This window comes from Tachysurus fulvidraco, chromosome 13, assembly GCF_022655615.1.
Source record: "Tachysurus fulvidraco isolate hzauxx_2018 chromosome 13, HZAU_PFXX_2.0, whole genome shotgun sequence".
NCBI classification, from domain to species: domain Eukaryota; kingdom Metazoa; phylum Chordata; class Actinopteri; order Siluriformes; family Bagridae; genus Tachysurus; species Tachysurus fulvidraco.
In genome coordinates, this window is record NC_062530.1 from 9,828,406 (window position 1) to 9,840,892 (window position 12,487).

The 12,487-nt window shown below is 36.4% G+C and overlaps 1 protein-coding gene across 1 annotated transcript; it reads left to right on the plus strand.

Moving 5' to 3' along the window:
• Positions 1 to 2,611: 2,611 nt before the first annotated feature.
• On the plus strand, positions 2,612 to 11,872 carry LOC113656713 (leucine-rich repeat-containing protein 9). The gene is made up of 7 exons (XM_027168062.2): positions 2,612 to 2,850; positions 5,412 to 5,538; positions 6,672 to 6,765; positions 7,417 to 7,544; positions 8,428 to 8,570; positions 9,610 to 9,807; positions 11,599 to 11,872. Exons 1-7 carry the CDS (start codon positions 2,840 to 2,842, stop codon positions 11,708 to 11,710), a joined length of 813 nt encoding a protein of 270 aa, XP_027023863.1. The 5' UTR covers positions 2,612 to 2,839; the 3' UTR covers positions 11,711 to 11,872.
• The last annotated feature ends 615 nt before the right edge of the window (positions 11,873 to 12,487 follow it).

Consider the following 12,487-nt stretch of genomic DNA (forward strand, 5'->3'; position numbering starts at 1 on the left):
CCTTCCTGATACAAGCCTCTCATTTGATCCCAGCTTAGGACCGACACTGAGTTAACCTCTCAGGAGCTGGGCTGGCTCCATCCCTGGGAATAAAGCCTACCACTGGACCACCAGGAAATTATTTTTCTACTACACTGTTGACTTAGAAAATTATCCAAAACATTTGTAGCCATTATATGAGCATTGTCCACCAAAGCATGCACTTACATTAACTTTACATGAAATATCAATGAATATATTGATACTGGTTTGCACTTTGTGTTGGGTTGTTCCTCACCTTCACACTTTGTTGGCCATTATCTCTTAAGTATCATGTCTGTATCGGGTATCCACCAGTACTCTGAGCTCTGTTCCTGGCAAAATAAAACTTTAATGCATGTCCTGGATATATCTAATTTAATGACGCATATCCTGTATAAATTGCCTGACTGCAACTGCTAATTTAATCAGTGATTTTTGATGAGAGGAATTTGGCAATGCACTGCCAGTCAGCTGTAACAAGTTAGTGACACATCATTAAGTCACACCGCAATAGTTTTACACGATTTTAGAAATTTGTACAGTGGCATTTTATATGCCATGTGTGAGAAAAGGAAGATTATGCAAGCATTTCTTTATTACTCCCTGTTAAGATGAGTATAACCCAAATAATCCAATCCATTTCTAAATCATTGTTTAATGACAGAATCCTGCCTTAACCTGCCTTGAGTCTTAAATTTGAAGGTCAGAGAATTTAATCATCTCCAGGGACACATCATAAGAAACAGCACCATCTGTTATCAGCGAGCATCTCTGAACCTGTCTGAGAAATGAAATGCTCTATTTGTCCCTGATCTGCTGCAGAATGTCAAGGCAGCTTTTAAGGGAAAAAAAATTAAGCAAAAAATTTTCCTTTTATCATAAGTGTAGATGGTTAATTAAGCCAGATTAAAGGATGATGGGGATGTGCAGAGAAGTCTAATCTCTGATGATAGTGTCATGCTTTATCAGAATCAGAATCAGAAAGGTCTTTATTGCCAAGTATGTTTTCACATACAAGGAATTTGTTCTAGTACAGGAACAAATATCATATATTAACATCCTTATCATTTACTTTAAAGCCATAAATTAGATATTATTATAAAATTCAGCAGTTGATAACACTCAAATTCTGCATTTTTAGCCATTTCTATTTAAAGATCAGAGGATTTATTATTGATGATCACAAATCATTCAGGACAGAATCATCTGTTATCAGAGAGTCACTAAAGCACACTGATATCTGAAGAGCAATAGTCGGCTTAGTTGTGCTGTAGGATGTCAAGGAAGCTTTTAAGGTATTGTTTGACAAATGAAATAAACTGAAATTATGCAATGTCAAAAAAAGAAGGATGATGCACAAGCTTGAAGGGTGAACAGGACATCAAGGTCGAATGATAAAGTGTGCAACAGTGAAGCAGTTTAAAGAAGTATGACGTGTGTGAAAGGAGAAAAATATGATGTGAAATCTAGGAATGCAGTTTGTAAGAATGAAGAAAATTTGGCTGATGCTGTGCAGGTGGAAATAAGATGATATTAAAGTTGAATAAAATTGTAGATACCAAACATGACTTGATTTTAATTAGCTGAATAACAACGAATGCAGATAGCATGTGTTGATTAGGGAAGCTGCAGTGCATTAAAATCCATGTTAGGGTCACTTAGAGAAGACATAATCTTGTCAGAAAAAGAGACTCTCTCTTTGGATAACTCTTGTCTTCTGTTCAATAGCTCTGCTGTGTCATGCTGCAGTAAACCGTGATTGCACAAGCAGAATAAAGGACACAGTCACAGCACAGACACAAAGTACTACACAGGAATCATAAACCCATGGACCATCATCTGTAGTAACTAACAAGCAAAGTTCATGCACATCTGCCTAATTACAGCAATCTTGTGCACAACCGGGAAAATGTTAGGGCAATGCTGACCAAGGGATGACACGCTCAGCCCAGTAAAATCTATTGACAAACCTACTGATCAGTACCAGTGTCCACAGAGGTCATATACTCATTTCAGCTGATTTCTAGACAAATAGTTCAATCCAAACTGCAAACTCTTTTACAAACTATTTTCAGTCACTTACAGAATTATTGTCACCCTTGGTTAAAAAAAATAAAAATGATTGTTAATGAATTAGCATCTAATATATATATATAATAGCTTACTATTACAATGATAATAATAATAAAAATAACAATAATAATAATAATAATAATAGTAATAATAATAATAATAATAATAATAATAATAATAAAATAATAATAATAATAATAATAATAATAATAATAGCTATACAAAATAATAGTTATCGGTTAATTAGCATCTAATATATAATAATAATAATAATAATAATAATAATAATAATAATAATAATTATTATTATTATTATTATTATTATTATTATTGTTATTGTTATTATTATAATAATTATAATTATAATAATAAAATTTATGGTCCCTCATTTTTAGAGTAAGTTATCTCAGATAACAGAGAGTTGTATTGTTTCTTTGTTAATTAGTTAGTTATTTAGAGTACTGGGCTGAGGAGGAATAGTGCACTGACGCCATTCTGCTATAACCTACTATAGTCACTAGCAGGTAATCTAGCACGCGCAGTCGGGGTCACTATCCAGGCATAACCTCAATCTCGTGGACGCACACAAACGAAGGGTCGCCTGGCAACGAGCACGCGCTCCAGGCGCCATTTCGCGGTTTGTGAGCAGCTCTTCAGTCCCAATGGGAAAGCAAACACATTCCGCGTTAAACAAAGCCTTTCTGCGCCTTTTAAATGCCAAAGGGATTCACTACGACTGTCGGACATGTCCGAAAGGTAAGTCGTTTTCATTCCTTTGTGTTTTAGGATAATAATCTGACCGTTTAAATGAGTCAGATGAAGGTTATATGGGATTCCCATGACTATGACAATAGTGGCGTTTTGTGAGAATAATAGACTTATTAGAATAACACAAATTACAAAAAATAAACTGATAGTAAACATTTGTTTATATATAAAGGCTATACGGCTTTAATCAAGAGAATGAGGTCAGGGAAACCTAAACCTTAAAGAAGGAGTGCAGAATTTCAAGCTAGTGGCGTCTTGTTACACAGAGATTACACCTGATGCTCAAAGCTAAATGCTGTATAGACTACATGCCGTACAGGGTGCATGCGGTAAAGGCTGCATGCCGTATAGACTACATGCCGTATAGACTACATGCCATATAGACTACATCCCGTATAGACTACATGCCATATAGACTACATCCCGTATAGACTACATGCCATATAGACTACATCCCGTATAGACTACATGCCATATAGACTACATGCCATATAGACTGCATGCCGTATAGACTACATGCCATATAGACTACATGCCATATAGACTGCATGCCGTATAGACTACATGCCATATAGACTACATGCCATATAGACTACATCCCGTATAGACTACATGCCATATAGACTACATCCCGTATAGACTACATGCCATATAGACTACATCCCGTATAGACTACATGCCATATAGACTACATCCCGTATAGACTACATGCCGTACAGGGTGCATGCGGTAAAGGCTGCATGCCGTATAGACTACATGCCATATAGACTACATGCCGTATAGACTACATGCCATATAGACTACATCCCGTATAGACTACATGCCATATAGACTACATCCCGTATAGACTACATGCCATATAGACTACATCCCGTATAGACTACATGCCATATAGACTACATCCCGTATAGACTACATGCCATATAGACTACATCCCGTATAGACTACATGCCATATAGACTACATCCCGTATAGACTACATGCCATATAGACTACATCCCGTATAGACTACATCCCGTATAAACTGCATCCCGTATAGACTACATCCCGAACAGACTACATGCCATATAGACTACATGCCGTACAGGGTGCATGCGGTAAAGGCTGCATCCCGTATAGACTACATCCCGTATAGACTACATCCCGTATAGACTACATCCCGTATAGACTACATCCCGTATAGACTACATCCCGTATAGACTACATCCCGTATAGACTACATGCCGTATAAACTGCATCCCGTATAGACTACATCCCGAACAGACTACATGCCATATAGACTACATGCCGTACAGGGTGCATGCGGTATAGGCTGCATGCCGTATAGACTACATCCCGAACAGACTACATCCCGTATAGGCTGCATGCCGTGTACATCATAATTAATGCTAGAACTGCCTTATAATTACCCTAGGTTCATGTAGAGGTCATGTTAACAGATTATTATTTTGTTATCTGTCAGAGGAAAGATTTACTTTGCAGACCGGGAAGAAAAACATGTTTATAGAGTTATTCTTTAACAATAAATGACTAATCTCCCTAAAAAATAAATCAATAAAATAAATACATCAATAAATTTATATATATATATATATAATTTGTTTATTTAATTTAATTGTTCATATATATATATATATATATATATATATATATATATATATATATATATATATATATATATATATATATATATATTGCAGACATGGATACAAAATGTAGCACGAGAATTTTATTTCATTAATGCGTCAGTTATGGCTTTAACTAATTCATGGATTGATTAATGAATTGAATGAATTAAAATAATCGCATACATTTAAAATGTAAATTAGTAACCTCCAGAATATACATAACTTAAAAGCAGCAGTGCCAACTCTTTTCTTCAGGAGGAAGTAATTTATTCTCAAAAAATTGCTATAAGTCACCAGAGAACATCATTGTCAGGGTGTAGGTTATATTTATTGAATCGTAATTATAACTAGCATATCAAATATTAGAATAGAACACAGTTGATCAGAATACATCACAATTGTAGTACATCAAGTATCTCCCATTTATTTATGATTCATTAGCAGACTACATGATCGAAACATTTCTAACAGCCCACACTAATACACAACATATGTGTTTTATGTATCTGGATAAATGAGCAAGACACCCTTCCACCTGTCTGATCACATGATTGGTGGTTAGTACAATTTTAGTTAGTGATTGCTTTCTGTGAACATTGGTAATTAGTGATAGAGAAAAATAGAGTCACAGAGAAAAATATTGATTAGTGATTGCTAGAACAATGGTGATGAGCTGGAGAACATTATCACGTTCAGGACAGTCACTATCTGCTTGCTCAATAAGTCTATATTGTCTGGATATTTGTTTATTTGTTAATTTGTTAGCTCTTCATTATTATAGGTGAAAATGTAATTGAAAATAACTGAGGTACGTCACATAGTTTTTCAGATTGCATTAGGGTGAAAAAATAGCATTTGAAAAGCTTGTTTGCTCAACTGTTTCACTCATATCCGGCTTTTTTTTTCTCGCCCTCAATTCAGTTCATCGGGAGTGAACAGCAGTGGCAGTTACCCCAAATTGCATTCTTCACATTACTCTGAAGTCAGTGAAACACACACTCCTCTCTCAGTGGAGCACACAACAGATTCCGGCATTGTCGCCTCTCCAGTAAGCCACTACGCAAAGGGGCTAAGGGGATGCACAAATTCTAAGTTGTTGTCACTGAGATTCCATGAGCTCCTATGATAGTTACTGTATCTAATATGTAACTGAGCCCTTCATGTTTGATGTATTCTTAAAAAGCATGTACATGTCTGAAAGCATGTCTGTGCTTTCCAAAAAATGATGAGTTAGAACTTGTAGAATTTCTGAATATGTGCTTTTGACACTGGAAAAGAGATTATAAATTATGTATAACCGAGAACAAGTCAGCTAATAGGCAGCTGGTTAATTGCTTTCATATGCACAGTGTAAAAACACAATGACAGCAGAAACATTTGCTTAATCCAATATTATTAGTCTTTGTTGATTAGAGCATTTAGCATACAAGCGTATGTGAATGTTCTGTTACTATATGAATTCTAACATATTAGAATGATCACAGTATAAGCCTGTAATTTATGTTAGAGCTGGAACTACTGTCAGAGGTGCTGTTAGAGATATTAAATCCACACCTTCTGCTTTGAGAATTCACCAGCACTGTGGTATAAATGTACAGATTGTAAACTCATCTCCATGGGATTTGGAATATTAAGGAACGTCATTATTGCATCAGATCTCAGGGAGCTCTTAGAAATCTTTGAATGGCATTTTATTTCTATTAAAATTATAATGCACTAAAGCAAATGCAGTTGAAGTTGATTGTTTAACAAGTATCCAAAAGCTCTCATGCATGTTTCTTTAATTCGAGGGGTTACTGTACAGGGTCATCCATGTTGATCAGGTTACTGGGTACGGTGGATCCATGAATACAGACTCACCATGAATGCGAAGGTGATCCCTTCTAAGAATAGGTTCACCCAGTGCATGGCCATTTTATCATTAATAATCAAAGGTAGCAATTTGACAGGCTGCATGGCCCTGCTTTACAACCCCTTGTATAACGCTACCTTGTGCAATTACCCTTAAATTGTGCTTGCAGTGCTTAATTTCCTCCGTCACATATCTTTTTATACAGACAGTATGGATACCAGACACAGTTTCCAAGGACATGAATTATAAAGGCACTGAAAGTGTATATTGCAGCTGTGAGATATTCAGTCATTTGTCTATTACTGTCACTTTCCTTTGATTGAATTCAGCTGCCATCCAGTCGATTCCGATTCGCCTCATGGCATCAGATCGAGGAAACCAATGTTCGCGGAGATCAGCTGGCCTGTCCAAGAGTCAGAGAGGGTAAGGTCTATACTGTATGTCAATAATATCTAGACATTAGCTTTCTTTTAGAGTTTGTTGGGCTTAAAAGTAAGTAACGAATGATGAGTAATAATGTAAAGGCAGTTCCAAGTAGACATTGTAGGAATAATGACTTCTAATACATTAGAAATGTTGTTTAATCGTTTTATGAAAAATTAATTATATTACTATTATTAAACATAGAATGAGTGCAGGATGGGTGGCTCATATGAACAGTGGGTCTGCAGGCTATTTACAGACAGTTCTGCCAATATATTTATAATATGTAATCATATTTATTAGATATTAAATCCACATTAAATCAGAAATTGCAATTTTTAGACAATTGATATGTTTGGAGACTTTAAGTGGAATTGCAATCCTTAAATGCAGTTTTCTCCTTTATTTTGTGGTTAGACAAACTTTAAAAACTATAAACTTTGCTTTATGGTTTTTACATACAAAAGAAAAAGATGTTTCTTCCTGTAAAGTCACAATTTTTTAACACTGTATAGAAAAAATTGTCAAAATGAGATCACGGAAAGGGATTTTTCTAAGCTGCCACTCACATTGTTCTGTCTAGCTCATGAAGTTAAGAGCAAAAATGTTACATAAAAATATCGTGAGATCAGCCTATGACCTATTTAACAGGACCTGCAGAAGATGACCACAGTGTTAGGAACGAGCAGATCTTTAACAAGGAAAGCAAAAGGAAGAGGAGAGAAAATGGTGAGCAAACATGGGAGGAGAGGCTCCAAGAGAACTGGGAAAACTGCACGGTGAGATCCAACATACACACACACACACACACACTCACACTCACACTCACACTCACACACTCACACACTCACACTCACACTCACACACTCACACTCACACACACACACATATATACATATTTGCAATATCTTTTGCTTACATCACTTTTTATGTTGTTTACTTTTTAATGCCAAAATGACTTTTTTTATGCAATGTTACCGGGTACATCAGTGCTCTCTCATTTCGGTGCTATCTATTTATTTCACTATTATGTAAGTAGAGTTTGTTGATAACCAGCATTGAGAGTACACAGCCTCATCAGTTATCATTTTATTTACACTCATTCATTTGAACTCCAACAGATTTTTTACTGAAAGAACAACATTGATGTAAAATATCTGTTTGATTTGTCAAATGACTCACATAACATGTACACATGTACACACACAATACTTACTGTGTAGATTTTTGCTGCACAGCTGAAGAGAGAGATAAATGTCTATACACTGCACATTTGCTCGTTAAGTAACCATGCTACTTATTTGGATTGAATGCATCTTGCTGCCTTTGTCATTGCTTGCTCTGCTCGGTGACTCGCTCATGTCAGTTTCTTCTCTACAAAATCAAAAGGATTCAGCAATTTTTGGCCACCCAGGCTGCTCAGGTACCTGTTTAGTCTCTTGTCATCACTACTGAAGCTCTCTGCTGGCTATGTCTATGAGCAAAATTCATCCTCTGCAAATGATCCAAAATGCAGCTACACAACTTCATTGTATTTTGTTTTCACACATCACTCCACTGCTGTTCTCCCTCCACTGGCTTCCGGTAGCAGCATGCATAGAGATTTTAAAGCTCCGTTGTATGTCTGCCAAATGCCTTAAATGTAAATGTTTTTTTCTATAGGAACTTAATCTGTCCTACCAGGAACTGGGTGATGTGTATCAGCTGGAAAATTTCAGGCGAATCCTGAGAAGGCTGATCCGAGTGGAGCGCCTACAGCTGATGGACAATGCACTCTATGACCTTAGTTCCATTCGACTGCCAAGGTGTGTGTGTGTGTGTGTGTGTGTGTGTGTGTGTGTGTGTGTGTGTGTGTGTGTGTGTGTGTGTGTGTGTGTGTGTGAGAGAGAGAGAGAGAGAGAGAGAGAGAGAGAGAGAGAGAGAGAGAGAGAGAGAGAGAGAGAGAGAGATGCTGCATTTAACGTACTTTGGAAGTGGGAAATGTATACTCAGAATTATGTCCTTTTTCAGCTGTGTATTTAAATTACAAAGTGCTGAAAAACATGCCTGCCACGACATGGCCGTTTTGTTTGTAGAGTATATCCTCTCTCAGGACTCACAGTGAAACAAGCAATAAACTAGATTTAGAATACAAAACACATAACTAAACACAGCTGACTAAAAATATAACTTATAAATGCAAAAAATGCAAAAAAAATTGCATATAAATGCAATATAAATGCAAAAAAAATACAACAAAAACATTAAAAATTAAAGAACAATTAGAGGAGAGAATTCAGTAGAAGAAGAAGGGAATAAAGATGTCACAGGTGCCTCTGGGGGAACAAATGCAGGGACAGCAAAATGGGTGTTTTTTAAAAAAAAAAAAAAAAAAAAAGATCAACACTCAATGGAAAAACTAGGAATAAACTATAGCCACCCAACTACTTCAAGAACTCAGCAAAAACAAAATGCAACATTACAGGTATGAATAGGAAAGGTAATAGGTAACATGAGGAACAGGTGTACAGAGGCTGGTAAGGGACTAAGGATCAGGTCGGGCAAACATGTAAATCAAGACAGATGGCACAGAAAATAACCACTTCCAGACCACCCCCTAGTGTTCCGGTAGGTGATTGTCCAAGCCACACTGACAAAAGAATGAAGAAAGAAAATTAATAAAGTAAAGAAAAATGAAAGAAACTAGAAACTTCAAAAGAGAAATGAAGAAAGTTAAAAGAAAGAATAAAACATCAAATGCAAGAAGAAAAATAAAGAACACAAGAAGAACATAATTAAGAAAGGTACTGTACGGTCCCTACTTTTGCCCACATTAAGTTTGGTTGATCATTTTGTCTTCTGTAGATGTAAAAGCCTGAACCTGCACCGGAATCACTTGAAGTCTCTCGCTCAGCTGCCAAAGATCCCTGCAATTGAGCACCTGTGTGTGTCTGAGAACAACATCAGCAGTCTGGCAGAGCTGAAGCTGCTGGAACACACACCGCTGCATACACTCACACTCAGACATAACCCCTGTGAGTTTTTGGAGGACTACCGCTCACGGTAAGAGAGAGAGAGAGAGAGAGAGAGAAAGACAGGGAACTCTCACTAATTCTGCTACGTTTGTATCTGTACACAGTGATTCTGTATCCTCCCATGTTTCATGTCATACTGTGGCACACCGTTATAGTAAAGTAATCAATCATCGGGTAGTGTGATGTGGCCCAAAGTGAAGCCTGATACTTCAGTTTATTTTTACATTTGACGTTCATACAGAAAACAGCTACAGTACAGCGATATAATTGTATAAATAAGCTCTTAGACTGCAGTAAATAAAATTTAAATAAATAAAAATCCCCTCTCCAAAAACATATCAATAATTGCCCACATTTTAAAAACAAATTCATGTGCACCTTTCACCACATGTCTATGATCGTACTTCGACTCATACCATACTAGTGTTGTAATGTAACAGAGTACAAATACTTTGTTACTGTACTTAAGTAGAAATTTCAGGTATCTGTACTTTACATCGCTATTTAATTTTATGTCAACTTTCACTTTTACTCCACTACATTTCCTAGATAAAATGTATACTTTTACTCCGTTATATTTCCACTAAGCATCTTCGTTACTACAAAATAAAATCAGAAGAAATGTGTGTGACTGCAATAAGGGACGTTTGGCGAATCACTGCTCCTAGATTCTATTACGCTCCGCACGCACTATTTCAGCGTAATGTTGCCAAAAGAAGGCGGAAGCACAACTGAAACCGCCATAGAAGCACCTACCAGAGGACCTCCCATTATTGTAGACGACCACCCCGATGATAGTGGTGAACTCAGGGTGAACAGGGTGAAGAAGATAACGTTATACACTCGTGGCTGTATTTGCAAGAAATGTTTCTGTACATTAGAATGAAAGATTCTTCCTACCGGATGAAGTGCCTCTTATGCCTACCAAAAATCACTGAAATTTGACTTTTTACTTTTACTTCAAATACTTAAGTACAGTAAATATCAGATACTTTAAGACTTTTACTTGAGTAATATTCTAAAAGGTAACTTTCACTTCTACCAAAGTCTTCTTCTAGTACGATACTTGTACTTTTACTCAAGTATTGCTTTCTAGTACTTTATACAACATTGTACCATACATATATAAGTTGTTATCATAGAAACAAATGAGTAAAATGAGTGCATCAATACACTATACAGCCCAAAGTATGTTGACCCCTGACCATCACATCCATAAGTAAGTTTGAAGCAGTGTTTCTCTGCAGTAGTATTACAATTTCCTTTGACTGGAAATAAGAAGCCCAAGCATGTTCCAGCAGGACAATGTGCACAAAGCACAGAACTCCATGAAGACATGGTGTGTCAAGTTTGGATTGGATAAGCTCAAATGTCTTGCACAGAGACCTGACCTGAACCCTACTGAACACCTTTGGGATAAACCAGAACATCAGAGCAACATCAGAACCACACTGCTTTTACAGGGAATTCATCAACGCCTTCTGGCCAGAAACAGGCAGAATTCTGAAACAGTTAACAGAATTCAACAGCAATGTGCAACAGTACATACTTATCTCAAGAGGTCTTATATGGCTGTTACATCGTTTGTATTATACATTAATAGTTTTCTTTTCACAAAAATAGCAGAATTAATTATTACATCAAATTAGAAATATACAAATATACATTTTTGTTAAACTGTTAATATTAGTCTCCAGTGCAAACCTAAAAAAGAAAATTTCAGAATTTTATTTTTTCTCTTAAATTGTTATGGATAAAACTGAGAATATATTATAATCTGACTCACTGTGACATTCAATACGCTTTTTGTCCTCCACAGTGTGTTCTCCTATTTGCCAAATCTCCAAGTCCTGGATGGCATCCCAAAGCTGCCAGAAGATTCTGTGCCTCCCCGTTTCCCAGAACCCTCCAGGCTTTGCATTATTCTGTGATGTTGGCAGATCTCAGAGAGGATCTTCAGCCTAATGCACAGAAAGCAGCAAAAGCCATGATCTCTTCTAACGTACTGTTACAGAAATGAGAATGCACCGTTTCTGAAATGCACTATTTGTATAGAATTTGTATTGCAAATTAAAGCACTCTATTTTTTGTTATTACCTGCATCCTGTCATATTCCAGTTTACAGTTTAGTATATTTATCAAAGATTGCATCCTTTATCATCATCATAGCTGCGGTATCTGTTAGCTTACTACATTAACCATTTCAGTATCAGTTCAGTATTAGTCTTTAAGGATAAACAACAACAGCACATTGGGTGGTGACTAGATGCGTCCAGCAATGTGACAAAGTTGTGAAAACGCTACTTGTGTGACCGAGAAACGTTATTATTATGGCAACCACTTGTAGGAACTCCTCCTGGTGACTTTTGCCAGTTGCAGCGCTAAAATCCCCGCGTGTGTGAACGTAGCCTAAAGTAGTTCAAACTTCAAACAACAAAAAATATTTGCACCTGATCTGAACTTGAACACATCTGAATCAACACACACTCATGCTTGCACAACATACACACACACACATTTGTCTTACTACTAAGATTATTACTCGTATTATTATTAATGCGACTAATTAATTCTGCAATTATTAAAAATACTTTCTAATAAATCTAGCCTTTTTTTTAAAATCAAAGTCAATCAAAACTGTCAGTTATTTCATATATGACCCCAGTGTGGACCACTAAACTGTGTGCATCTCATGTATCTCTTTACAA

Bases quoted from the DNA above. Each gene is read 5' to 3' on its own strand.
- LOC113656713 (XM_027168062.2), top strand. The intron at 5,539-6,671 runs GTAAGCCACTAC...GATTGAATTCAG, and splicing joins CCGGCATTGTCGCCTCTCCA to CTGCCATCCAGTCGATTCCG. The intron at 9,808-11,598 runs GTAAGAGAGAGA...TGTCCTCCACAG, and splicing joins TTGGAGGACTACCGCTCACG to TGTGTTCTCCTATTTGCCAA.